The sequence below is a fragment of the Xyrauchen texanus genome, chromosome 11, assembly GCF_025860055.1.
Source record: "Xyrauchen texanus isolate HMW12.3.18 chromosome 11, RBS_HiC_50CHRs, whole genome shotgun sequence".
Taxonomy (NCBI): Eukaryota; Metazoa; Chordata; class Actinopteri; order Cypriniformes; family Catostomidae; genus Xyrauchen; species Xyrauchen texanus.
In genome coordinates this window covers 7,220,744-7,247,923 of record NC_068286.1, presented here as the reverse complement: position 1 = coordinate 7,247,923, position 27,180 = coordinate 7,220,744, and the positions used below count along the sequence as shown (strand labels likewise).

Sequence of the window (27,180 nt, the reverse complement as noted above, 5' to 3'; positions counted from 1 at the left end):
CCATGCTGGGGCACTGCCTCCAAACGGGGTGGCCGCCAGTGACCAAAAAAAAAAAGCGAAATTCTACAGTATATTATGTAAATCCTATTGATTTTATTATTTTTTTTAGCTTGAATAAAGTTACTTGTAAACAAATGTAGTAATAAAGCACATTTTTGATTAATTTAGTTTTTTGTCATCCCTGTATATATCCATTAAGTTAAATTTAAGAGCCAGTGTTTATTATTTTTAGTGTTTTCATAAAACTAACAAGTTTATAAAATAAAAGCAATTTTAATAATGAGCAATTTTAAAAACCCAGAAGCAGAAACGATGTCAACTATTTTCTTTTAATTAGTTTGGCCATTACAATATACAGTAGTTTTATTCACAATCTCTTTCAAATAATAATAATTAAAAATAAAAATCCCCCCCACTGTAATAATTCAAATGGTTTGGCTAAAACATCACAGTGTTTCATTCAACATTTCTTTCAGATTCATTTACAAAAAAGCTGAGTAACACAGAGTTAAAGTTTCAGCACTGTAACAGTTCAAATGAAAACACCACAGTTTAAAAATAAAATATGGATCCATTACATTGTGCTCTGCTAATATATTAAAGAACAGTCTTTAGTTTAGAAACAATAAAAACAGTAGCAGAAAGAGAGGAAAACAGTCGAAAAAGAAAGAAGGCAGACCTCAACTAAAACAGCTGGATTCTTCTGTTTCGGTGGTGACTGGCAAGCTCAACATTATTATTTATAATGGTTGCAGAGTTATTATCTATATTGATTAAAAATAATGGTATTGAAGGTCTTTCAGTGTTGGATAGACATATACTTATAAGTCAGTTTGCTGACGATACAACATTGTTTCCAAAGAATGAATATCAAAGTCCATGAGCTTTACAGTCTATTAACCAGTTTTCTAAAGCTTCGGGGCACATTTAAACCTTAACAAATGTGTAATGTTAACACTGCATGAGTTTCCTTTGCAGTCATTATCTAATATACAAATTAAAAGGGAAGTTAAATATTTGTGGATTATTATTTCTAAAGATAAAGATGTTATGGAGAATAACAATGTGTTGAATAACATAGATAAATGTAAGTCCATATTGAATAGATGGCTGCAGAGAATACGTGCTTAAAGATTTTGATAAGGTTGAAATAAAAAAAATTAGGAAATATTTTTCCTCTCCCTCCTAAAGCTAAGGAGGTGAACTTCAAAATTTTAAATGAGATATCCTACTAAAGAATTTTTAAGATTGAAATTTTATTTTGATGTGAATAATTGTGTTTTTTGTGAAACAAATATTGAAAATCTGGAGCATGTCTTCTTTGATTGTGATCTGGTGCAACCCTTTTGGAGTGAGGTGCAGAATTGGTTAAGGTCTAAAAATTAATAGTATTAATTTCTTGTTATGTTTTGGAAAGTTTTTCATTCATAAATGCAGATGGTTTAAATCTGAACCCAACTTTAATCACTGGATGAATGAATCTTTAAAATTTGTTAAAAATCAGAAAGCCCTTAAACTGATTTCTCTTTTGGATACGTTTAAATTAATTAAAAAAGTCCCTTTTTATTTATTTTTGTTTTTTTTCTATTTAATTATTGGTCTGTTCATAGTGTGTTTTCTGTTCTTTGTACTAGCTATGCTCAACCTATGGCTGAACAATTGAGGTTATATTCAGAGATTTGTTGATGTACCTTGTTTGTTTGTGTTGTTGAAGGATAATAAAAATTAAAAAAAAGTATGTCGAAACAATTTACGGCAATTGTAGACAGTAGTCATTTGAGAACATTTTTATGTATATTTTGATAAGTCACTTGTGATTTGTATTCTTTTTTTGGCAATAAAGATGACTTTATTAAGCTTTAAAAAAATATATAATAATAAATAAAATAATTCTTTGAATTACGAACTTCAGTAGAGTCTATAAACTGATTGGCCGTAAAATGAACCAATCACAAGACATCTTATACGGGGGGCACCTGGGGTGGACAATCGAATTTCAGGGGGGGCCAGTGCCCCCTGGCCACCACGTAGACCCGCCCCTGCATACTACTATTACTACTACTACTAATAATAATATTAATAATATTACTACTACTAATATAATAATAAAAATAATAATAATAATAATTTGACTATTGCTGCTACTATTATTATTATTACTACTACAGTTACTACTATTACTATTACTACTACAACTACTACTACAGTAATAATAATAATAATAATAATAATAATAATTATTATTATTATTATTATAATGAGATGGAATAAAATAAAATAAATGGAAATATATATATATATATATATATATATATATATATATATATATATACATTTCTAAATATTTTTATGATAAATATACACTGTATATTTTTATTTATTATTATTTTATTTTATTCAGAGGGTAAAACAATTATTTTAATTAAAGTCTTTGTACATTAACATACCCCTCCAAAAATAAAATATTTAAATAATCTTATCACAATATAAATAAACAGAAAAATAAATTAATGTATAAATAAAATAATGAACAAACTATTTATTTATTTATTTATTTATTAAACAATTAATATATATGTTTTTTTTAATACTACTTCTGCAATGACAATTACTTTATATATGTAATATAATAATGAGATGGTCATTTGTTATTATTTTTATTATTTATGTATTCTATAGGCTTTATATAAACATATATAAATATAAATGTTATTATATTTTTATAATATTCTGTTTATTATGTGCTTATTTCTATTTATTTTATTTTATTCAGATGGTTAAACATTGATTTTCATTCAAGTTTCACACACACTCTTCCTGAATGAAATATTTTAAAATCACTCGAGAAATTGCAATAAACAGTAAATTACTGAATTAATAAAATAATAAATAAACCATTATATGTTTTATCTCCAACTGCTAATAGTAAAGATTAGCTATATTCTAATGTAATAATAATTCTCTCAGTGATTTTGGAAATAATTATCATCTTATGTTCAACTGACATCTGGTCACGCTTTTGATTTACTGTAAGTTGCAGAGATGTGTTTATTTATTTTGGGTCCAAAAATGTATCTACGATTTTATTTGGTGAATTTCATATACATAAAAGCAAAATTATTGAATCTAAGCCATGTTTTAAGAGTTTTTTTAACGTAGTACAATTACACATTTGAATATACTCTTTAATTTAGCTATATAATATCTAAGTAATAAGAGTTGAATATAATTAAAGAAAAAGTATTTGAATTGCTGAACTTTTTTGTCCTCACTGTAACCCTGTATGTGGATATCTTCGGTTTATATGTGTATTTTTCTGCAATAATAATAACTATAACAATAATAATAATAATGAGAACATTTGTTTGTGTCTTTATTTTTAAATGTATTTTATTTATTTATTATTTTTATTAATAACTTCATAAATTATGTGGATACGTTCATGATTTCTTTCTTTCTTTTTTTTTATGTCGCGCATGCGCAGAGTGTCATGAAGATCCTCCGATCATGGAGGATGTTGATCTGTAACCAGCAGCAAACTTTCTTCACTCTCTCACTGAACCTGCTTCATTAACCAGCCTCGGGTAGCTACGACGATACCACTTTTATCGTTTAATGTACTCTGATAAAGCGTGATGGTTTCCAGTGTGAAACAGAGGTTTCTTCGGATTGTGAGCCCGATGGCTGTTTTTGTTTCCTGTTGCTCACATCGGAATTCAGATCAACATATTTTATGATTGATATAATATATCAAGTTACTTGCGAAATACATGTGCTAATTAATCCTTTAGAATCTCATTGGATGTTGTGATGTGAATGTGTAGATTATTATGTGCTCGCCTTTAGCTGTATTTTGTTTTGTACGTGCTGCACTATGAGTCCAGAAATGAATGCGAATTGACTCCGTTTCTAATGTGAACTACGAATTTAACGCTGTTACGATAGCATAGACAAGAAAAGATTTTCAAGTTATAATTTATTTATTTTTTTGTAAAAAAAAATATCTGACCTGGCCCAAACTCTTATAAATGCTAGCAAATAATAAATGTATACAAATAATAGTTTCAGTCATGTCTGAATAACTGGAGTGTATTGTATATCCATCTGTTTAGATTCACAGGTTGCCAGATCCTCTACCACGAACTCCCCCTATATAATTGACATGTGTTGGTAAAATGGCTGCTGAGCTGTTTCCTGCTAAAGAACTGCCCACTGTCATGCCCATCGCCACTGGCACCACTGTACAACAGTACCAACAGCAGAACGTCAGCAACAACAACAACATTCAAGGATGTAACTGGCAAGGCTTGTATCCCACAATCAGAGAACGGTAACTTGTTCTTTCTCTTGTGGATTTGTCCCTCCAATTACACTGTTTTTGCAACAAAACCTCTTGAGCTCCCTCCATAGACATAATTTTAAGCCAGTGAAAGCTTGCTCCTCCTGACTTGAATGCCATTTCAAAAGAAAGACTGCATGATTATGCTACCTTCTAAGATGCATTGAACTGAACGCAGTAAATATATTATAACTAGGGCCGGGTAGGATACAGAATTACAGATTCGATTCTGATTTTGAATCATATGGGTATATTTAAGTTATGTCTTTTTTGCCTACATATGAAAACAAATGCTGTTAATTATACAGGGGACCTTTTAACTAGGAACATTACGAAAATATACATTTTACTAATTACATTTAATTTGTTTTTCATAATTTTGTTCACATTTTAGCTTAATGGACAGATCTATGTATGCCATCAATAAATATGATAATATATTGAATATATAACATAATTTATTGTTTAATGCTTAATTTATACATTTTACAAGTATTTACATTGATTTGCAGAATGCTTGATAAAAATTGTTACTGTCCCTTTAAGAAAACCGGCAGTTCTGAAAACGAGCCCGTTAGCGAGGGTGACTCAAATGGCTACTTTTCCTCATTTGTGCTATGCATGATTAGAATTAAATGTTTATGTTGTGTTGTATTTGACTTAAAATTATCTAAAAAGCAAAGAATATTAAAAAAGACATTGGTCAATGACAAATGGATTGCATGGATCTCGTCTTTGGACACACATTACACGGAATGGGTCAAATCAAACTTGAACTCTCAACACGCAGTTGAATGGTTTTGAACTTTTTTGACGATATACTACTCAATCACATGTGAGTGAAATCTGAAAATTTACCAGGTAGTAGCTAATCGCAGACATTTTTAGTCGCATATTAGATCGATTTTGGTATTTAAGAATTGATAACGAGATGCATCAGAAAATCAATATAGTCCAAGCAGCAATCTTTTGGAACAGTCTTCTTACAGAGACCTCTGATGCCTTAAAAGGCTACTACGTAGGCAGCTCATTAGGTGTCTCAGGTTCTAAACTCTACTTAAGCATAATTTTAGAGCTTCGTCAAGATGTCAGTGCTTTTAAAGGCTGTTATTTGTCCCTGCAGGAACGCAGTCATGTTCAACAACGAGCAGATGGCCGATATTCACTTTGTGGTGGGACCACCCGGAGGTACCCAGAGAGTGCCAGGACATAAGGTACATACTTACGCCGGTTCACAAAAACAGATAATAATAACGATTATAGTACACTGACAATCGATTATAGTCTATTTTAAAAGTGTGTGTGCACCCATATGACTTTCTTTCTTCCATGGAACACACAAGGTGATGTTTTGAAGAATGTCCAGGCTGTCAAGTGCCATAAAAGTAATCCATATGAATCTGTGTGCGGTGCTATATTCCAAGTCTTCTGAAACCATATGATAGCTCTGTGTTAATAACGAGACTATATGGTGAATACTTTTTTAGATTGTTTTTTGGTCCTGTTGTGTTCCATAGAAGAGAGACAATCATACACTAAACACTCAACACTAAGCTTTTTTAAAAGTTACTTTGGTAAAAACTGTCTGTTTTGTGGTTCAGCCCAGCACCGTAGCAAACATCTTTGTAGAAGGGTGAATTGAAAACTGTCCAGGTCACATTTCACCCACAAATCAAAAGATAAACGGCTATGAGAATGAATTTGCTTCCTTCTCTCTTTCAGTATGTGCTGGCTGTGGGAAGTTCTGTATTTCATGCCATGTTCTATGGAGAGCTGGCTGAAGATAAAGATGAGATTCGGATCCCTGATGTGGAACCAGCTTCCTTCCTGGCCATGCAGAAGTAAGACTCTCTGCTTTAGATTCCAGACTTGATCCAAGGCAGACTAAAGGCTCAGGTGCAGTTTGTTTATCTGCGTTACGGATCAGATTCGGCCCAGTCGACTGCGTTGCCTTTCAAAGTATACTCTTTTGGCCGCAAATACAGTCAACAGCATATCCGTTGCACACAGACGAGGCATATCCGTGTATCAAGAAATTCTAGGCTGTGCTTGTGACGCATACTGTGCGCGGAGCGATCCGGAACGCAGTCAACCGAAGCATACTTTGGCCTTTAATAATTCATTTCTTTATGCTGCATTAGTCTAGAACAGAAACAACAAAAACCTTATATGTGCTCTCTCCTTTCAGATATATTTACTGTGATGAGATTGACCTGTGTGCAGACACCGTGCTCGCCACACTGTATGCTGCTAAAAAGTACATCGTTCCACACTTGGCTCGTGCTTGCGTCAACTTCTTGGAGACCAGCCTGAGCGCTCGCAATGCCTGCGTCCTGCTGTCTCAAAGCTGCCTGTTCGAAGAGCCCGATCTCACACAGCGATGTTGGGAGGTCATCGACGCACAGGCAGAACTCGCCCTCCGATCGGAGGGATTCTGCGACATCGATGTTCAGACCTTGGAGAGCATCCTGCGGCGGGAGACACTCAACGCCAAAGAGATGGTGGTGTTTGATGCGGCATTGAGCTGGGCGGAGGCAGAGTGTAATCGACAAGAACTACAGCCAACGATCGAGAATAAGCGGCTTGTTTTGGGAAAGGCCATCTACTTGATTCGGATCCCGGCAATGGCGCTAGATGATTTCGCCAATGGTGTGGCGCAATCCGGTGTGCTAACGCTCAACGAAACCAACAATATTTTCTTGTGGTACACAGCGGCGAAGAAACCCGAGCTCAAGTTCGTCTGCAAACCACGAAAAGGTTTAACGCCGCAAAAGTGTCACCGGTTCCAGTCTTGCGCGTATCGTAGCAATCAGTGGCGATACCGCGGACGATGTGACAGCATCCAGTTTGCTGTGGACAAACGTGTCTTTATTGCTGGGTTCGGGCTGTACGGTTCCAGCTGCGGTTCGACTGAGTACCAGGCCAAGATTGAGCTGAAACGGCAAGGCGTGCCGCTCGGCCTCGCCATCATCAAATACTTCTCAGACGGTTCCAGTAACACATTCCCCGCGTTCTTCGAGTACCCAGTGCAGATAGAACCGGACACGTTCTACACTGCGAGCGTGGTTCTGGATGGGAACGAGTTGAGTTATTTTGGGCAGGAAGGGATGACGGAGGTGCAGTGTGGAAAAGTGACCTTTCAGTTCCAGTGCTCGTCGGACAGTACCAACGGGACGGGTGTGCAGGGAGGGCAGATCCCGGAACTCATCTTTTATGCCTGAGAGAGAATATGGAGCGTCCTGTTCATAAACGGACAGCGTAGATAAAAATGGTTATTTTTGGTTTCTTAATGAAGTGCTGCTCACATTTTGCACAAAGGCTGCAAAAAGTGAGAATAATAAAGATTATAGTACACTGGCTATATATAGTACACACTATAGTCTATTTTAAAAGTGTTAGTGCACCCAAAAATTACACCTCTGTTATTCCAATCCATATGACTGTCTTTCTGCCGTAGAACACAAAAGGTGATGTTTTGAAGAATGTCCAGGCTGTCAAGTGCCATAAAAGTAATCCATATGAATCTGTGTGCGGTGCTATATTCCAAGTCTTCTGAAACCATATGATAGCTCTGTGTTAATAACGAGACTATGTGGTGAATACTTTTTTAGGTTGTTTTTTGGTCCTTTTGTGTTCCATGGAAGAGAGAAAATCGTACACTAAACACTCCACACTAATCTTTCTAAAAAGTTACTTTGGTTAAGCGTGACTGCTAAATGTAAATGTAATCTTCGTGTAACAGAATTTCAACACTAATAAAGCCAGATTTGGTCGAGTTCTACTCTTGAATGGACCTTTTTCACACCAGGTTTTGAAACGCGGAAGTAAACGTTTGCAGGGTAAACTTTGACAGCGTTGAATGAGAGATCACAGCAAATATTATTTTCACATTATTACATTTGAATGAGGCTGATAAATATGGTGGAAACGCGTCACCACTATCTGTGAAAAAGTTCTATATTCATGCTGTTGATGTTTACTGCTCTGACCAAAAGCAGACATGTTGTGTCTCTAATATCTTAAAATTGAACCTGTGAAATCACACGCTCGATTTATTATATAGAATCATATTTGTATCATTTTTGTAAGTTATTGTTAAGAAATATTTACTAAACTCTAGTATTTGTATTTTTTTGTTTTTTTTACTTCACACATGAAGCACAAGTTCCTCACTAAAACCATATTATACAAAAATATTTTTCTCTATGTAATATTCATGTAATCCTACATTTTCTTTATATTAGTCTTTATATTCTTGTGCAATGACATTTTTTGTAAGTAACATGAAGTTATGAGGGGTTGTAAGTAAGACTATGAGAGATACTTAGTGGTACTTGCCAAGCATCACTATTAGCTACTATTGCTCATTTCAGGGTTATGATTTGAACATGCACACAACTTTTATCGTTTTCCAAAGTATGAGATTTTTTTTCAAACGTTCCATTTCAGTGGAGAAAAATAAATGGCATTTTAATGTGGATGAGACAATGTGAAATTCACTTTTTATATGGACTCGAGGGTTTCGTTTTGGGCTATAGTATCCACCTTGAAAACGCTATCATGGTCACGGCGAGATTTGCAAAGGCAAGCACCACGTGGACCTTATTTACAGTAGTGGCATCTTTCATTTTTGATGGGAATGACTTTGAGGCTGTGAGGGGATAGAATAGCCTTTCCTTCCAGTCTTTTTACTTCAATGGGTTGTTCTGTTGTTTAAAGTGTTTTGAATTGTCCACTGATAAAACATTAATACTCAGTAACGTTTCGCTAATGTCATATTGGACTTACAGTGACACCTAGTGGTGTGGATGCAGCATCATTCAAAATCAATAGTTGCCGTTTATAGAAGCCATTGTAGAAATTCACTTTTCACAATCAGCCATCAATAACAAGACCGTTACTGAGATTAAGCGAATAGCATTCAGCTGGTCATGTGTTTATTAAATGGCAGCCCCCATGAGGGCACCCCTGCCCCATGTAGAATGAAACCACTTTTATAAGGTTACTGATATGACTAAAGTCCTCATCTCATGTGAGTGATCATGATTTTATACATATGTCTCAAAATTACAATTAATTTATTAAGAGTTATTGAAAATGAGATGTGATCTAGGAGCTTAATACAGCGCATGCTCTCACAGCCTTGCTTTCTCTCAAATATGGTGCTACTGTGAATAAGGTCTATTGAAATATAAAAATCGAATTATTCCTGTGGCTCTCTAATTCATGTGGCAAACAAGACTTTTTTTTTTTTTAACAGACTTCATTCTAGCTCTTTCAAGTGGCTTATATTTTCATTTGTGGATGTCAAAGTCAAACTTTAATCACACTATTTTCATAACGTTGGTGTTTTTGTAACACTGTGGCACAATCTAGATTCATCATTTCATTCTTGAAATGCTACATTTAGTTTTTGGAATGCCATGGAATTTAAGGAATATTCTAGTTAAAGGAATGTTCCAGTTATTGACAGTATTTGTGGCATAATATTGATTACCACAAAAGTTCATTTTGACTCGTTCCTCCTTTTCTTTAAAAACAGCAGACATGGAGGTTACAGTGAGGCACTTACAATGAAAGTGAATGGGGTCAATTTTTAGTGGGTTTAAATGCAGAAATGTGAATCTTATCATTTTATAAAATCACTTACATTAATTCTTCTGTTAAAGCTTGTGTTTTATTTGAGCTGAGTTGTTTAAATTGTAATTTTTTTGAGTTGTTTAGAAGTGTACAGCATTATGTCATCATGGCAGTGACATTGTAAAATTGGCTTTAACTTTACACAGAAAAGGTTGCTAACCTTTTATCACACTAAAATCATGTTACAAGGATATTGTATGTTTTGTGTCACCTACACTTTTGAACCAGTCTTTTAATATATTTCAATTAGTTCCATTCACTTCCATTGTGAGTGCCTCATAACACAGGTTTTACTTTTTTTGTAAAGAAAAGGAGAAAAAAGTCCAAATAAATGTGTTGTGGTAATCACCATTATGCCACAAATGCTGTTGATTGAGCTTGGATTGAACCTGGAATGTTCCTTTAACTTTATAAGGTAAAATCGAATTATCTGTTATATAGAAATTGTGCCTTTTCTAGATGTGTATTGATCTAAATAAAAAAATTAAAAGCAGTTCTTAGACTGTATTTACAGCTGATATTCATGGATCAAGAATTGGGATGTTTTTGGTCATATTCGCTGTTAAAGGTCATTCATTCACATCTGTATTATGATATACCTGGCACAGGGGCCGAAACCGGTTTCATCTGTAATGTAGAAAACAGAGGTGCTCCAAAAGTGCCAAAAGAGTTTTTGAATGTACGAGTGGCATTTGTGTCAAAATGAATAATAAAATACTGTAACTCCAAACTGTACATGACTGTGTTTAAAGATGTCACACTGAAACTTCCATCTTGCTGGCTACATCTTGTCCCATTCACTTCCATTGTAAGTGCTTCACTGTAACCCGGATATTTGGTTATCAACAATATGCCACAAATGCTGTCGATTGTGCTTAACTTGTACTGAACCCGGAATATTCCTTCATCTTAAGTTAATGCAATTGGTAAGATGAAATAAGAATTAACAAACTACATTTTTTTAATATTGGGTAATGTTCAAAATATAACGTCTAATGTTAAAATATGTGTTTTCTAATTTTATGCAACTCCCTTAAATTATTTTGCCAGGTCATGAATAATTTATTTGATTTTATATGATTTATTTGAAAGAATTAAAGGAACAGTTTCATGTCTAACCTTTCATCTGGTCAATGTTGAAAAGGGTTTTAGAAAGTAATTAGTAATGCAATTACTTTTCAGAAAGAGTAATTAATACATTAATCTAATTACACTGTAGATATAATTAGTAGTTAGTTATTAATGACTTTTTAGAGTAACTTACCCAACAATTATTTCACTATTTATTATTAGCAAACATTGGCAATGAACAGTAGTGTGTTTATAAATTAACATTAGATGAATAAATGCTGTATACAAATGTTGTTTCATTGTTTGTTCATACATACTAATGCATTCATTGTTAACCAACTCAACCTTGTAATGTGTTACAAATAAGAGTTGTTGCACTACACAGCAAAACTTCCTTTTTGTTTTAGAAGAAAACAACTCTATTGATGCTTAAGTCAATAACATATTGACTTAAACAGTGAACAAACAGATCAGCTTTTATCACTTGAATAATTACAGTGCAGACAGTTTAAAAGTTTAAGATCAGATGTGTGTGCAAAGCTACGGCTGTTGAAAGTTTCAACTATCAAAAATGGCCATGCTCAGTCGGAATACAAACATTTAATGGATTTGAATTAGGAGACAACTTGTCAATGATCACTAGAAAGGGAACAAGGAAGCCAACCTAATTACATATACCTTCCATATCATAAGATGAGTCTCTTGTTGTTAGTCTATTCTTGATGGATTTAATAAGCACTGATAAATTAGGGTCCATGACTTTAGTGGAGGATGAGTCTCTTGCACCCATGGCCTCTGGTTTGGCTTTCTCCTCTGCGGATTTGATCTTCAGTGCCATCTCCTAGATGTGCTGCTCCTCTGTTTCTCTTCTAAATGCTCTGTGTGCCTTTGGTCTTGTAGGCCGGATCAGACTGGCCCAAATTGTAAAGATGGGACGTATACATGTCCTGGAAGCGAGTATCCTGTACATCAACCTGGAAAACGCCAGATATAGAGCATCAAATGTGGCATCTTTGATTAGTAAACATCATTCTTCCTTGTGACAATTTGGTAAAAAAATAAATAAAACCGTGGAAAACATAAGATGTTTACTGCATTTTAGTACTTAACCAAAGCATTAACCATTTTAAATCTACTTTGTAAGAATTGGTGTTTGGTTGAAATTAGGGTTTTTCTGATTGCTTCTAAAAACAACTACAAAAATAACCATTTTAAACCATTTCAGAGCAAATACATAAATGTTAAGATATTTATTGAATATCATTAAAAGGCTGAAAAATATTAAGAGATTTGATGCTGACTTCCACTCCTGGAGTTGTGAGTTCGAATCCAGGGTGTCCTGAGAGACTCCAGGCAGGTTTCCTAAGCAACCAAAATTTTTATCTTAACTAATATGTTGGCTATTTCTCTTATGTTCAATACTGTCAAACATATTGATACAGCAATCAATACATTTTTATTTCTGACATAAAACACCATAAAATGTCCACCACACTGTTTTCCATGTATAATCAACAAAAAATTATACGGGTAACATAATACATCAAATTAACATTTATTCACTGATCAAAATAAACTGGAATATCCCAGGAAATATATCTATAGCCTATAATACATCATGTATACAGTTGAAGGCAGAAGTTTACATACACTCAGGTTAAAGTCATTAATACTCATTTGTTAACCACTCCACAGATTTTTGTCGTTTAGGACATCTACTTTGTGCATGACACAATCATTTTTGACAATTGTTTACAGACAGATCACAATTCCAGTGGGTCAGAAGTTTACATACACTAAGTTAACTGTGCCTTTAAGCAGCTCGGAAAATTACGGAAAATTATGTCAAACCTTTAGACAATTAGCTTCTGATAGGAGGTGTACTGAATTGGAGGTGTACCAGTGGATGCATTTTAAGTCCTACCTTCAAACTCAGTGCCTCTTTGCTTGTCATCATGGGAAAATCAAAAGAAATTAGCCAAGAAGAATTCTCAGAAAACAAAACTGTGGACCTCCAAAATACAAGTATAAACACCATGGGATCACACAGCCATCATAACACTCAGGAAGGAGACACATTCTGTCTCCTAGAGATGAATGTAGTTTGGTGCGAAAAGTGCAAATCAATCCCAGAACAACAGCAAAGGACCTTGTGAAGATACTGGAGGAAACAGGTAGACAAGTATCTATATCCACAGTAAAATGAGTCCTATATTGACTGCTCAGCAAGGAAGAAGCCACTGCTCCAAAACCACAAAAAAAAAAAAAAAAGCCTGACTACAGTGTGCAAGTGCACATGGGGACAAAGATCTTACTTTTTGGAGAAATGTCCTCTGGTCTAATGAAACAAAAATTGAACTGTTTAGCCATAATGACCATCGTTATGTTTGGAGGAAAAAGGGTGAGACTTGCAAGCCGAAGAACACCATCCCAACCGTGAAGCATGGGGGTGGCAGCATCATGTTGTGGGGGTGCTTTACTGCAGGAGGGGCTGGTGCACTTCATATAGATGGCATCATGAGGAAGGAAAATTATGTGGATATATTGAAGCAAAATCTCAAGACATCAGCCAGGAAGTTAAAGCTCGGCTGCAAATGGGTGTTCCTAATGGACAATGACCCCAAGCATATCTCCAAATTTGTGGCAAAATGGCTTAAGGACAACAAAGTCAAGGTATTGGAGTGGCCATCACAAAGCCCTGACCTCAATCTGAACTGAAAAGCATGTGCGAGCAAGGAGGCCTACAAACCTGACTCAGTTACACCAGTTCTGTCTGGATGAATGGCACAAAATTCCAGCAACTTATTGCGAGAAGCTTGTGGAAGGATCCCCAAAACATTTGACCCAAGTTAAACAATTTAAAGGCAATGCTACCAAATACTAACAAAGTGTATGTAAACTTCTGACCCACTGGGAATGTGATGAAAGAAATAAAATCTGAAATAAATTATTCTCTCTACTATTATTCTGTCATTTCACATTCTTAAAATAAAGAAGTGATTCTAACTGACCTAAGACAGGCAATGTTTTCTACAATTAAATGTCAGGGATGGTGAAAAACTGAGTTTAAATGTACTAGGATGTATGTAAACTTCTGTCTTCAACTGTCTATTATTCAATATGCACTTACGTTATTGTTGGGTTGCATTGTATCGCTTGTCATTTGTTAATTGCTACAACTGTTAATTATGCACGGGCTATGTATACATTCCTTATATTTATTATTTTGCATTTATTATTGTTTAAAGTGCGTTTTCTGTACAGTCTGTCATTGTATAGTTGTTTATGACTAAACACTGAGCATATTTATAATTTGCAAGCGAAATGTTTGTCCACTGGCTCTACTGTCAAAATTACAGCACTTAAAACAACGAGGTATTGACGACAAATCAAGTAGACTACAAAAATAAAAATCTTTATTAGTACATTTTGCGACACTCACTTACAGTTCTCGTGAGATTTACGCAAAAGATCCACACGAGTTTACCCGTGACGCTCCACTACTTCCGCGTCCATTTCGTAACTCCGCCCACTTTTCCTACGGCAGGCCAAAGAGCCTAAAAGACACCAGATGCTAACGTTTTCGCTTTATATCATCCGTTTACAATCTGTGTTCAAGCTCCAGTCACTTTCTTAACCCTTGTGCGATCTTCGGGACATTTTTGTCTTTTTCATTTGTCTTTTTTCGATCATTTTGGCTGTGTTTAAACAACGGCATAACATTTGCCAAAGGTGTGTATTTTGGAGGGAATTTTGATATTTCAACCTCAGTTCCTATAATACATCAATAATACACTGTGTACACAAAATATTTACACTCAGGACCTTCAGGACAAAAATGTCCCAACTGAAACCCATTAAAAATTCAATATTTGATTCCAGTGCCATTAAAGCATAAAATCATGAATTCTATGGTATTTCATTCAGGGTCCCAGTCTTCAAATCATTTTTTTTTTTTTTTTTTTTTACATTTTCCACAAGATAGTGTAATTTTTTCAATGTTTAGCCTATGGAGCAAATACAAGCTTTTTCCCTATTTTCTGTGTGTTGTATTATAGAGCACTGCAGGCCAACTGCATAAACGATGCAGCTAAACTTGTGTGGGTTTGTTGGTATGGATGTCAGAGTTGGTTTTGTTTGTGTGTGTGTGTGTGTGTGTGTGTGTGTGTGTGTAACTTTTTTTAATTGACTCACAAGATTTAAGTGATTAACTGATCTTCAGTTTATTTTTTTTAATCACAAAATCATGTGACAACAACTCTATTATTTCTAATTTTCCTATATTTTAAATTTTCCTATTGCTCGTCATCATTATTTTCTCTTTTTCAACCTTCATTTCTAATCCATTTTTATTCTTGAAATTCATCACTTGTACTGTAGACCAAAAACCTGGATGATTTGTAGCATTTTAGCGTCGTTACCTCTGGATTTTCTAATAGGTTTTTATAATGGCAGTTTTGGATTTATGAGTAAAATAATTACTCATAAAAAAGGTAAACATTACTTGTCTTGAAGATACTTGGAAGTTTTGGTCTACATCATAATTAACACACAGTCATTCCCCAAACATTACATTTGAAGCTGTCATGTGTTTTAAAAAAGTATGTTGCTAACAAGTTGCTAAATAAGGACTACAAATATTTCCCGTTTCATCAGGAATGTCCACTCGCATGCTTGTGGTAGTTGTAGTTCTTATTTAGCAACGTACTTTTTTAAAACACACAGCAGCTTCAAAATTCTCATTTGAGTTTTGACTGTGTGCAATTTATGTTCTAGAACAAAACGTGAGTGTCAACGTATCTTCAAGTATTGTTTACACAGACCGTACAACAACATGATGAGTCCAGTCCGAGTCCAGTCCATATTCCGGGCTCCAGCTCCAGTCCACGTTTTACCTCCGATCTCTCTTTTGTGTGACGTAAAATTACGCTCTATTTTTGGCAATACTCCGATGAAATGTGTTTGAAAGGGTCCTGTGTTCTTTTAGAAATGATGTATAAAGTATGAATAACATGTTCAGCACAAGAATGTGTCTGGAAAGCGTCCGATGTCTGCAGTCTTTGTCCAGGGCGGGATGGAGGCGTCTGTCTTCCAGGCAGGGAGGCGCGATGAACGTGTTTGACAGGAGCATGAAGCGCAAACAGAAAGAATGGGCGGCATCATTACAAGACAGCGACAAATACGATTACCTTAGAGACGAGGTGGGATAATACTTTACTTTCTATATAGTGACTGTCTACAATGAACTATGTTTCAAGTTCTGTTTTCAATGTGTCTGCAGGTGGGGAGCAGGGTGGCAGACAGAGTCTATGACGTCTCAAGGTCACTGACACATTTTACAACGTTAATTTCTTGTTTGTGCATTCTTAAAGGGACAGTTCACCCAGAAATGACAATTCTGATATTGTTTACTTCACTTCATTCCAAAACCGACTGAGGTTGTTTATTACGTAGAACACCAAATTACATGTTTTTAAAGAATATTTAGGGGCTGTTCACACTAAACGTGTATTCGCATGCATCCATGCCGTTTTTAATCTAGATGGATGTATTTGACCGTTGTGTTGCATCTCGCTGGAGTTTTGTTGTTGTTTTTTTTTATTAAATGCCTACATTTATTACATTTTTTTTAACGGCATGTCAAATTTAATCAAACTTTTGAAGACGTGTCTCACGACACACATGTTCTGCACTTTCTGTTGGGCTTCGTCTAGCTTTTTTTCCTTTCTTTTTTCGCAAGAACGTGTTTGCTCTGAGCGGCACTTTACGTAGCTCTTTTCGAAGTGACCACGGCTGTCAAACTCCGGGAAGGACTAAATAGCACCAGAAATATGTCATAAAAGTAGTCCATATTGCTTGTGAACTATATTCCAAGTCTTTTGGAGCCATACGATAGCTTTGTATGAGAAACAGATTGAAATTTAGGGAGTTTCTTACTGAAAACATTCTGATATGCCTCAGCTCTCAAATCTTTAAATATATCACACAAGTCGTATGGACAACTTTGTATGTTTTAAGGGTCAACAGAACCAGTCCCCATTCACTGTCTCTGTATGAAAAACAGCGGCTCGGGGATTCTGCCTAAACGTATGTTTCATGGAAGAAATTAATATGGGTTTGGAAATGCTGAAATCATTTTCATTTTTGGTTGAACTACCCCTTTAAGTTTCCTATAAACGTTAAGAATCATGAAATGCAATTGCAGGACATTCCCTTTGGCTCTAGACGTCGGCTGTGGGAAGAGTCACATTGCAGAGCATTTGAGTAAGGTAGAACTGTTCTTAAAGTTACAGTGAATTGCACTTGTTTCTATCATTTTGAAATGACAGTGATTTCTCTCTCTTCTCAGGACTTTGTTGGACGTCTCTTCTTAACAGACATCTCTGACTCTTGTCTGGTAAGAGACACACAGAGCAATAGCTTTTATTCTTGTGCAACGATTCAGATCAGGGTCTGGATTCACGAAACATTCTTAAGAATACAATTATTTAAAACTACAGTTTTCTTCTTATTTTCTAAATTAATATATTTTTGGGATATTTTGTATTATTTGTATTTTAAATTATTGAATATTTTGTTTTGTATTGAATATTGCGGGTACAATTCACGTTAAGCGTAGTCGAAATCATTTGTGGCATAAAGTTTATTACCAAAAAAAACTCAAACAAATCAGTTTCAAACCAGCCCGTCTGGCACCAACAATCATCCATGCAACTATCTTATCAGCCAATCGTGTGCAGAAATGCAGTGCATAAAATCATGCAGATATGGGTCAGGAGCTTTAGTTAATGTTCACATCAACCATCAGAATGGGGAAAAATGTGATCTCAGTGATTTGGAGCATGGCATGATTGTTGGTGTCAGATGGGCTGGTTTGAGCTGACTGGTCAAAGTCTACAGTAACTCAGATAACCACTCTGTACAATTGTTGCCACTCTGTACAATTGAGTTGTGGGTTGGTGATGTTGTGTCGGCACGAGGGGGACCTACACAATATTAGGCAGGTGGTTTTAACTTTGTGGCTGATCGGTGTATATTGTTTACATCTTGCGGCTATACTTTTCAAAAAGTGAGTTTTTTCATGTTTACTGATTTGCCCAATTAACTTCCATTGTAACTGCCACACTGTAACCCAGATTTCTGCTTTTTTTTTTTTAAGAAAAAGTGGGACGAGTTAAATACATTTTTGTGGTAATCAACATTATGCCACAAATGCTGTTGATTGAGCTTAACTTGTATTGAACCTGGAATATTCCTTTAAGAAAGTTCTTGTTTTTTTTTTATCCGTCAGTTTTTGAAGTGTAAATGTATCTTTTTACAAGAGTAAATAATATAAGCACGTTTTACTTATAATTTATCCTGAGAACTATCTTAATTTTTTTCTTTAGAAGATATTCACGAATCCGGCCCTACAAAATCAAATTCGCTTCCAACTTCATTTCCTCTCTTACGACTTACCTTCTTTTTCTTCAGCGGAAGACACGGGAGTGTGAAATTCCTGCTCACTGTGTTTTGGCAGATGGGGAGTTCCTGCCCTTTAAAGAAAACACATTTGACCTGGTGCTCAGCAGCCTGAGGTACTGTACCAATTGGGCTGGGTGGGATGACGGTATATATAGCGCAAAGCTTTAAATGTGTCAACCGGTACAGCAGTAGATATATTTATCCAGTTATCAATGGGCAGAACTGCTTTATGTTACTTACACATGAGAGCCATGAAGAAAAACAAAGAAATGGGAAAATTTAAAAGTGGGGCGTGTCCCAAACAAATCCCGACAAGGAAGAATTTATTAAGTTGTAGTGTTAGGCATAACACAAAGCAAAATGGAGTTGTTTAAAGTTGCACTTTTTCTATATTCCTGGTTTAGTACCAGTTAAGGTCAATCGACAGCATTTGTGGCATTATGTTGACTACCACAAAAATTTAATTCGACTTGTCCCTTTAAAAAAGCAAAAATCTGGGTTACAGTGAGGCACTTACAATGGAAGTGAATGGGGGCCAATCCGTAAACATTAAAATACTCACTGTTTCAAAATTATAGCCATAAAACATAAACAATATGCATGTTAACATGATTTTAGTGTAATAAAATCACTTATTGACCTCTTCTGTGTAAACTTAATTTTACAACTTTGACATGATGACGTAGCGCCATACACCCAAAAACCCTAAAACGACCATAAAGCGACTATTTAAACAACTTTGTGGCTCAAATAAAACACAAGTTTTAACAGCAGAATTAATGTAAGTGCTTTATAAAATAATAAGCTTCACATTTCTGCCTTTAAACCCTCCATGTCCCCATTCACGTCTCACTGTAACTTAGATGACTTTATGGTATACAGTTACCTTAATATAAAATTACTCATACTCTGTTATATAAGACATTGTTTAAATTGCCAACTCTTAGTATTGCCCTACTTCTTCATGCCCTACTTTATATTTATATATGAAATTACAGGATGGGTTGTCATTAATAAACCCGTTTCTGTGTCCTCAGTCTGCACTGGATCAACGATCTTCCTGGAGCTTTGAGACAGGTATGTGGAGGAGTAGCCGCCGATGAGTTTTAATGGGACAGTACAAATGCCTGATACTCTGAATGTGCTCAACATAAACAAAATCGTTCTCTTTTGTCGCTCAGATCCACCAGGTGTTGAAGCCGGATGGCGTGTTTATTGGAGCAATGGTTGGCGGGGAGACACTCTATGAGTTGCGGTGTTCTCTACAATTAGCTGAGCTGGAAAGGGAGGGAGGATTTGCCCCTCATATCTCACCGTACACAGCGGTCACTGACCTGGGGAACCTACTGGGCCAGGCCGGCTTCAACATGCTCACTGTGGTAAGTGGACTACGGCTATTTTCTGCTTTGAATCAAGCACAGTCTTTACAGATGTCTAGAATTGTGGGTGGTCTGCTTAGAGGTGGGCGGTTTGACCAAAATCTAGGGATGCACCGATGGATCTTGGTTGCTGATATTTATCGACCGTTATTAAAACCATCCGCAAATCGGTTATAAACGGCGATAAGAAAAACCAACGGTTTATTTATAATTAATGAGGAACACGCTTCGTAAAGACTGTACATTTAAATGCACAATCCAGAAATAATAATAGCTACAATAATTAAAAGGGTTGGCACTCCTAAAGCATGTAGGATTTAAATGTTATTCCATTTCATTCTCATGTTAATGCACAACAAACCTTCATAAACGGACGTGACGGTTGTGAAAGCAGCACTTACTCATAGGCTGCATGAAGAGGGAAACCAGCCAAAACGCTTTTGAACCCAGCAAACTTTGACTTCTGAGCCGGCGGTATAATATCCATTAATGCTGCATGATTGATTGAATTAAGATTGAAATAGCAATTTGGCATTGCGCAATAACTAAACCTTTGTATATTTTTCTTATATTTTTATCTTGAATTTATTTTTCATTTAAAATTTAAAAATGTAGCCTTTCATGTGTTCAACAGATCCAACCCATGTTCAATGGACAATGATTTATTGCTTAAAGAGTATAAAAGCTTTTGTACCTCTTTGTACGTTTTAAAGCATAATTACATAGTAAAACGTTGATCTGATGACAAAATAAAATAAGTGGCAAAATATCGGTATCGGCCTATAATTGTTTTTGTTAAAATCGTTATTGGTCAGAAATGTTCATATCAGTGTATCCTTACCAAAATCTTTTATCGTAGTATTAGTAATTTTATAAGTTAGCAATGTATATCGTGATTATTTTTTTGCAGGTAATTCAACAAAAAGTGGCATATAATTAGTGTAAAACTCATCTACGCAGTTAATGGCGAAAATGTTTATTCAGTAATTTTTGTTGTTATTTTGTTGACATAAGGGGCGGCTGTGGGTCAGGTGGTTGAACGGGTCGGCCACTAATCGCAGGGTTGGTGGTTCGAATCCCGGCCCACATGACTACACATGCCGAAGTGTTCTTGAGCAAGACACTGAATCCCAAGTTGCTCCCAATGGCAGGCTAGCGCCTTGCATGGCAGCTCTGCCACCGTTGGTGTGTGAATGTGTGTGTGAATGGGTGAATGAGTCACAGTGTAAAGTGCTTTGAATACCGATAAGGTTAAAAAGGCGCCATATAAGTGCAGAGCATTTACCATTTACATAACAGTATTCATTATATGCTATTATTTCTGGAGTTTAGCTTCTCTTATGTTGTTTGATCTTACATATTAAATGTATGAATCTTTTATTTGTTTGATGCTGGTAAAAATATTTGTAAGTGAATATTTGATTAAAGTTTGGTCTGTTTCAGTTTGATACATGTTTTTTACATTTAGCAGATTATTGTTAATTAAATAAAATTGACTAAAATGAATGAATATGACAATGATGAAATATTGAATAAATAAAAAATAAAAAAAGACAAAACTTATGACACGTTTGAAAAAAAAAATGTTTTATGCTGTTTATACTTTAAATAACCATGTAGTAATACCTATTTTTGGGATAATACAATCAATTAAATTCTTCACAAATAAACTTTTATTTAGATTTGATTCAATTCTGTTTAATTTTAATATCTGTTATAATTTCCAATTTGCTTAAATGTGAAAGTAATCCTCTCTCTGCTTATGCTGTGAAGTACACAGGGAATCTTCCAACTCGCTACATTACAAAAATATTAACTTTAAAAATTATGATTTACAAGATAGACCAACCTGTGCAGTCCAATTGCATTATATTTAACAGATATAATAATGAACACAACCAAAACTGAAAGATCAATCTTGTGATTTTAAGAATTGATATCGGGATTGTTCAAATGAAGATCAAGATTATTCCGAAAATCAATACTTGTACCTAGCCCTAGCAAATATATCCTGCCCACTAATAGCAGTAGAAATATTTGACCACATTGTAAATGTTGTGACATCTTTGATTGGTGGATTTCTCTACAGGATTATGGGTAGTGTAGTTCTTTTTACACTGGGAATTAAGCAAACAAAGCAAACTTCTACAGCATATCATTGCTTAATCTCAGAGCTCATGGAAGGTCTGTTGAGATAACTAAAACATTTTTGTGAATCTATTTACATCTGAGCTTTTAGATTACATTTGATTAGTAGTTGGATTGTGTGTGCTTAAATTAGGGCTCATTATTGATTTGTTGAAATTCTCTCTAATCCAGGACATTGATGAAGTCCAGGTCCATTATCCTGGTATGCTAGAAGTCATGAGTGATTTAAAAGGTAAATGAAGTGTCTTACAAATGTTTTTTCTCAGCGTGTTGTAAACGGAAAGACGATGCGTTTACAATCATTCTGTGTTCTCTGCATGCACTTCAGGTATGGGTGAAAGCAACTGTGCATGGAACAGAAAGTCACTCTTGCACAGAGATACCATACTGGCGGCCGCTGCCATTTATAAAGGTAAGCCTGCAAACTGCACAAAACACAGTTTCATCTCAATTAGCTGTTACACATTCCAGTTCTTCTTAAATCAACTTGTATTTACTTTAAATGCTCATTATAAAATGGATAGTTCAAATCCTCAAGATCAAATCTGGTGAAGATTCGATGAAATCTGTAGGATGAGTTTGAGAATTGTGTCCTTGATATGTACAGTATTATGTAGTTCCAAGTCCGTTATATGAATATAGTGACTGTATTTACTGTATGTAGCATAGCCTGTTGTACCACATGACTTAATTGAGTGTGTTCATTTTACTAGTCCTGAGACTAAGGATCATTGAATTTGTGGAATCCTATTTAATATTGCTTTTTATAGAGATGTACGGCAATGAAGATGGATCAGTTCCAGCCACATTTCAGATCCTCTATATGATTGGCTGGAAGCCTCACGAGTCTCAGGTCTGTTGCATTTCATTCGCTGTGGTTCATTGCATTCTGGCCAATCTCATTCCTCCACCATTTGACTTGCTGTTACTGTTACTGTTAAATTCACAGGCAAAACCAGCAAGTAGAGGTTCTGCAAATGTCTCGTTTGCAGATTTGTCAAAAATAGAAAAACTTCAGACTGATCATCAGAAACACAATGAGAAGTCATAGGACGGAAAGATGCGTTTATCCCTCAGATCGACCCATCGTGGACTCTTTATGATCTGCTTCACTTAAATGTACATGATTACACTGAAATGTTGCATCAACATTCGCATTTGTTTTATTTGTGTCTGACAAATGTACACGCATATAAATAAACTGACTTGAGTGCTAAACGGCTGATTGTGTTGTTTTCTTAAAACTAAAGCAGAGACAGATAATCAACAACAAACAACAGTTCCTTAAATCTTAATCTTTCTGATGAGTCATCACTTTCCGTTTCTGAAATAAAAGAAGAAATGAAGGGGGCCTGGGTAGCTCAGTAAGCAAAAACGCTGACTACCACAACTGGAGTCGCAAGTTTGAATCGAGGGCGTGCTGAGTGACTCCAGTCAGGCTTCCTACCCGGTTGCTAGGGAGGGTAGTCACATGGGGTAACCTCCTCATGGTCACTATAATGTGATTCTCACTCTTGGTGGGGCACATAGTGAGTTGTGCATGGATGCCGCAGAGAATAGCGTGAAGCCTCCACATGCACTATGTCCCTGCCTTTTATTTCATGTGAAACACCCTAATTGTGTTTGGTAATGCACAATTATGCAATCTTGCTCACTATTAATTTACATAAAAAATATTCTTAAAGAGTTTAATTCCTTTTAATGAACGTTGTTGTTGTTTTTTAAAGGGTGAATTGCTGTAATGGAACATATAAAGGAATGAATCTTTAAAGAACAGCTGTAACTGAACATGGAATAGAATTCTTTATTGTGATGTCATAATGACCCATGAGTCTGTGGAAGGCAGCCTATAAAAGGAGCTCTAACGTTTAGTTCATCATAATTTTATTGACTTGTACTATTCAGCTGTAAGTATAGCATTTGATACAGCATTTAGTAAAGAATATGTACATAAAGTTTGTATACAGTGAAACAATGGACACTTCATACAAACAGGTTTCTGTAGGGAGGACCAGCAACTAGCCACGGTCTTTGTCTGTGGGGGGACTACACCCCGAAGTGATCGAAGACCTGCTGATCAAGACCTTCAGTCCATTCGGTCCAACCTGTCTGAGCGGGTGTACAGACACCAGGACACCAACCATTCTCAGGGGAATGGCTGCATCACCTTTGAGCACTGCGATGATGCTGCTCGAGCAATGGACACTCTGAAGTTTGGGCACCTCTGGGGTAAGCGCATGAGAATCGTGTGGTGCCAACCACAGGCCAAAAGACGGGAGAGAGCCGAGACAACAAGTTCAGTGAGTCTGTATGTGCAGAATCTGCTGTACAGCGTGAGCATTGAGGAGCTGCACTCCATGTTCTCTCCATGTGGGACCATCACAGGTGCATTGGTGATGATGGAGGGAAAACAGAGCAAGGGCTGTGGATATGTGGCCTTCTCCTCTCCTGAAGTTGCTACCAAGGCACTGATGACGAATGGCCATATTATGGACAAAAGGAAGTTGAGAGTGACTCCGTCCAGAAGGGGCGAAAACACCGCCCAAAGAAACATTGATGACAGATTGGAGATGAAAACCACACGTCATCATCGAAAAGGAGGACAGCTCTGACGTGCCACCGGCTCGCCCTGCCACTGAGGTTTGTGGTGAAAAATCAGACCCCAACCAGCCTGAGATACAACCTGAAACAGTTATTGCCACAGAGTCTATAAAATAAGCATGACTTATTTTAGAGATGTACGGCAGTGAAGATGAATCAGTTCCAGCCACATTTCAGATCTTCATGGCTGGTAAAGATGATGGCTTAGTTCTGAATAGCGTACTATTCTCATACTTATACTATTGAATTAATTTTACCATGTGTGGCTAAAATAGAAATAGTAGTATGTAATTCAGAAGTTAGACTTTGCCACATCTTGTATTGAATTTACAGGTGAAACCAGCAAGGAGAGGTTGTACAAATGTCTCATTAGCTGGTTTGTAAAAAAATAGGCAAACATCAGACTGACCACCAGAAAACCAAGGATAAATCATTAAGTCCTTTATCAAAATCAACCCCTCGTTGACTTTTTAGTATCTGTTTTACTTAAAGGAATATTCCGGGTTCAATATAAGTTAAGCTCAAACGACAGCACTTGTGGCATAATGTTGATTACCACAAACATTATTTCAACTCGCCCCTCCTTTTCTTTAAAAAAAGCAAAAATCAAGGTTACTTACAATGGAAATGAATGGGGCCAATTTGTAAACGTTAAAATAACCAGTTTGAAAAGTATAGCCACAGGATGTAAACAATATGTGATAAAACAACGTACTTACCTTTTCTGTTTAAAGTTATCCAATTTTACAACATTGTTGCCATGACGACGAAATGCCATGAATCCTAAAACCACCATAAAAACGATTTAAACAACTTTACAGCTCAAATAATACACAAGTGTTAATTATATTACTAATAACAAAATGTACATAATATTATAAGCTTAAGCATAATTCTGCCTTTAAACCCACCAAATATTGGCCCCATTCACTTCCATAATAAACGCCACAAATGTTGTCGATTCAGCTTAACCAGGAATATTGCTTTAAATGTACATTACACTGACATTTTGTATCAGTTTGTGTCTAATAAATGTACACAAATATAAATAAACTATATTAATTTAATACAGTGCTAAACAGCTGATTGTGTTATTTTCTAACGACTGAAATGACATTCGATCTACAATAAACAATTATTCAAATCATTAAGTTCCCCAAAAATCATTACATTCAGATTCAGAAATAAAAGAGGAAATGAAAATAGCTCATTTTTACAAATGTATACACTCACTATCTGTACTCTTAAGTATTGAAAAGAAGAAAAAAACATTCTAGTGTACATCTACTGAAGGAAAACCCTTGAAATGTTTGTTATTGTAAAAGGTCTAATAGCACAACAATCCCTTTTCTCCGAGCAGCTCTTAACAGTTGTGTTAAATGGGAAGAAGCTCTTCTGCACAGATCAACAGTGTACAATATATTTACCTCTACATTCGGCTTTATAGTGCTAAACATTAGATTAATCATTTTCAAGGGACACATTTACCCGTCACAACAGTATATTTGACTGATAAAGCCCTTTAACGGTGTCCGCTAGAGTATAAAGGACAAACAATGGGGTGAAATGTAAATCAAAAGTCGTTGTTTCAGGAAGACATTAGCTAACAGTATCTGTGCCAATACAGTTTACCATTGTGAGCGTTGACCTCTTAATGGTTACATAATGGAAATCTGCACAGTTTCAGCCTGAGTATCTTTTTGCACGTATATTCAAAGTCTTCTGAAGCCATATGATAGATGAATTATTCATGTATGGGGGAACTATTCCTCTATCTAGGAGTATGTTAAGCGAGGTGCAAGTGTAAATTATTTACAGCACACATCAAATGCCGATTTATGATTGGGGCACATCAAAAACAAATTAAACAATCACCTTGTCAGAGCTTTGAATCCAGAGGAAAGAATTGGCGATTCATCATATGCAGCAACTTAAAGGAGAAGAACATGAACAAAACTCAACTAGCAGCTACAGGACCTCCTGTCTGATGGTGGTTTCCACTGTAACAGGCTCTATGGTCCTCAATGTAAACACAAGATGTTTGGAGCAGGTTATGGCAACCGCCTGCCATCATTTAAAGCTCAGTTACTGCCTACAAGGCACTGAAAAACTATTTACATCTTCTTTTTCATTTATCTTATGCTCATACATATCACTAGATCTTTCCTGAGTGTGTTCATAAGTGCGAAACCTGTCAAGAACATATTCAAAGGCATATTATGGACATGGTTTAGTGAGATTCACCTGTCTGTAAGTGAATCCGTTTGTATTTATGTGAATATATCAGAGAGCTTCATAAAGTCAATGAGAGTGTGTGTGCGTGTGTGTGCTTTTATCGGAGTTTGTATTCATGTCATCCTGTTCCGTGGCTGCTGTAGTCAAACACTCCCTTCTTAAAGAACGGAGAGATGTCACACACAGCGTGTTTGGAGAGGTGTAATCCACACTCGTCTGTTCTCAGAGGAGAAGAGGATGAGGATGACAGCATCACATGGAAGAAGTTCCGCAGGTATTGCTGGGAAAAGACAAAGACATCAG

The 27,180-nt window shown here is 35.8% G+C and overlaps 3 protein-coding genes across 6 annotated transcripts in view; 2 read left to right on the top strand and 1 right to left on the bottom strand.

The window, feature by feature from the left end:
- The first annotated feature begins 3,491 nt into the window (after nt 1-3,491).
- LOC127651208 (BTB/POZ domain-containing protein 3-like) lies at nt 3,492-11,020 on the top strand. Its single transcript, XM_052136938.1, has 5 exons — nt 3,492-3,584; nt 4,113-4,330; nt 5,463-5,553; nt 6,062-6,180; nt 6,528-11,020. The coding sequence occupies exons 2-5, from the start codon at nt 4,176-4,178 to the stop codon at nt 7,558-7,560; spliced, it is 1,398 nt and encodes a 465-aa protein (XP_051992898.1). The 5' UTR covers nt 3,492-3,584; nt 4,113-4,175; the 3' UTR covers nt 7,561-11,020.
- A 4,949-nt stretch (nt 11,021-15,969) lies between these two features.
- On the top strand, nt 15,970-23,257 carry ndufaf5 (NADH:ubiquinone oxidoreductase complex assembly factor 5). Its single transcript, XM_052136939.1, has 11 exons — nt 15,970-16,251; nt 16,332-16,372; nt 17,256-17,319; nt 17,400-17,447; nt 18,524-18,627; nt 19,552-19,591; nt 19,696-19,893; nt 22,213-22,273; nt 22,370-22,453; nt 22,812-22,894; nt 22,991-23,257. The coding sequence occupies exons 1-11, from the start codon at nt 16,054-16,056 to the stop codon at nt 23,090-23,092; spliced, it is 1,023 nt and encodes a 340-aa protein (XP_051992899.1). The 5' UTR covers nt 15,970-16,053; the 3' UTR covers nt 23,093-23,257.
- A 1,532-nt stretch (nt 23,258-24,789) lies between these two features.
- The window catches only part of LOC127651205 (kinesin-like protein KIF16B), a 31,620-nt gene continuing 29,229 nt past the window's right edge, over nt 24,790-27,180 (bottom strand). For all 4 annotated transcript variants that reach the window (XM_052136929.1, XM_052136931.1, XM_052136932.1 and 1 more), the window contains one exon: nt 24,790-27,157. In XM_052136929.1, the coding sequence (XP_051992889.1) occupies nt 26,996-27,157 (162 nt within the window). In that variant the 3' untranslated portion in view covers nt 24,790-26,995. The remainder of the gene's footprint in view (nt 27,158-27,180) is intronic.

Excerpts from the sequence above, each read along its gene's own strand:
- LOC127651208 (XM_052136938.1), top strand. The coding sequence starts at position 4,176 with ATGGCTGCTGAGCTGTTTCCTGCTAAAGAACTGCCCACTGTCATGCCC. Across the intron at positions 4,331-5,462 it reads TATCCCACAATCAGAGAACG|GAACGCAGTCATGTTCAACA; the intron begins GTAACTTGTTCT and ends TTGTCCCTGCAG. Across the intron at positions 6,181-6,527 it reads TCCTTCCTGGCCATGCAGAA|ATATATTTACTGTGATGAGA; the intron begins GTAAGACTCTCT and ends CTCTCCTTTCAG.
- ndufaf5 (XM_052136939.1), top strand. The coding sequence starts at position 16,054 with ATGAATAACATGTTCAGCACAAGAATGTGTCTGGAAAGCGTCCGATGT. Across the intron at positions 19,894-22,212 it reads GCTTCAACATGCTCACTGTG|GACATTGATGAAGTCCAGGT; the intron begins GTAAGTGGACTA and ends TCTCTAATCCAG. Across the intron at positions 22,454-22,811 it reads GGCCGCTGCCATTTATAAAG|AGATGTACGGCAATGAAGAT; the intron begins GTAAGCCTGCAA and ends TGCTTTTTATAG.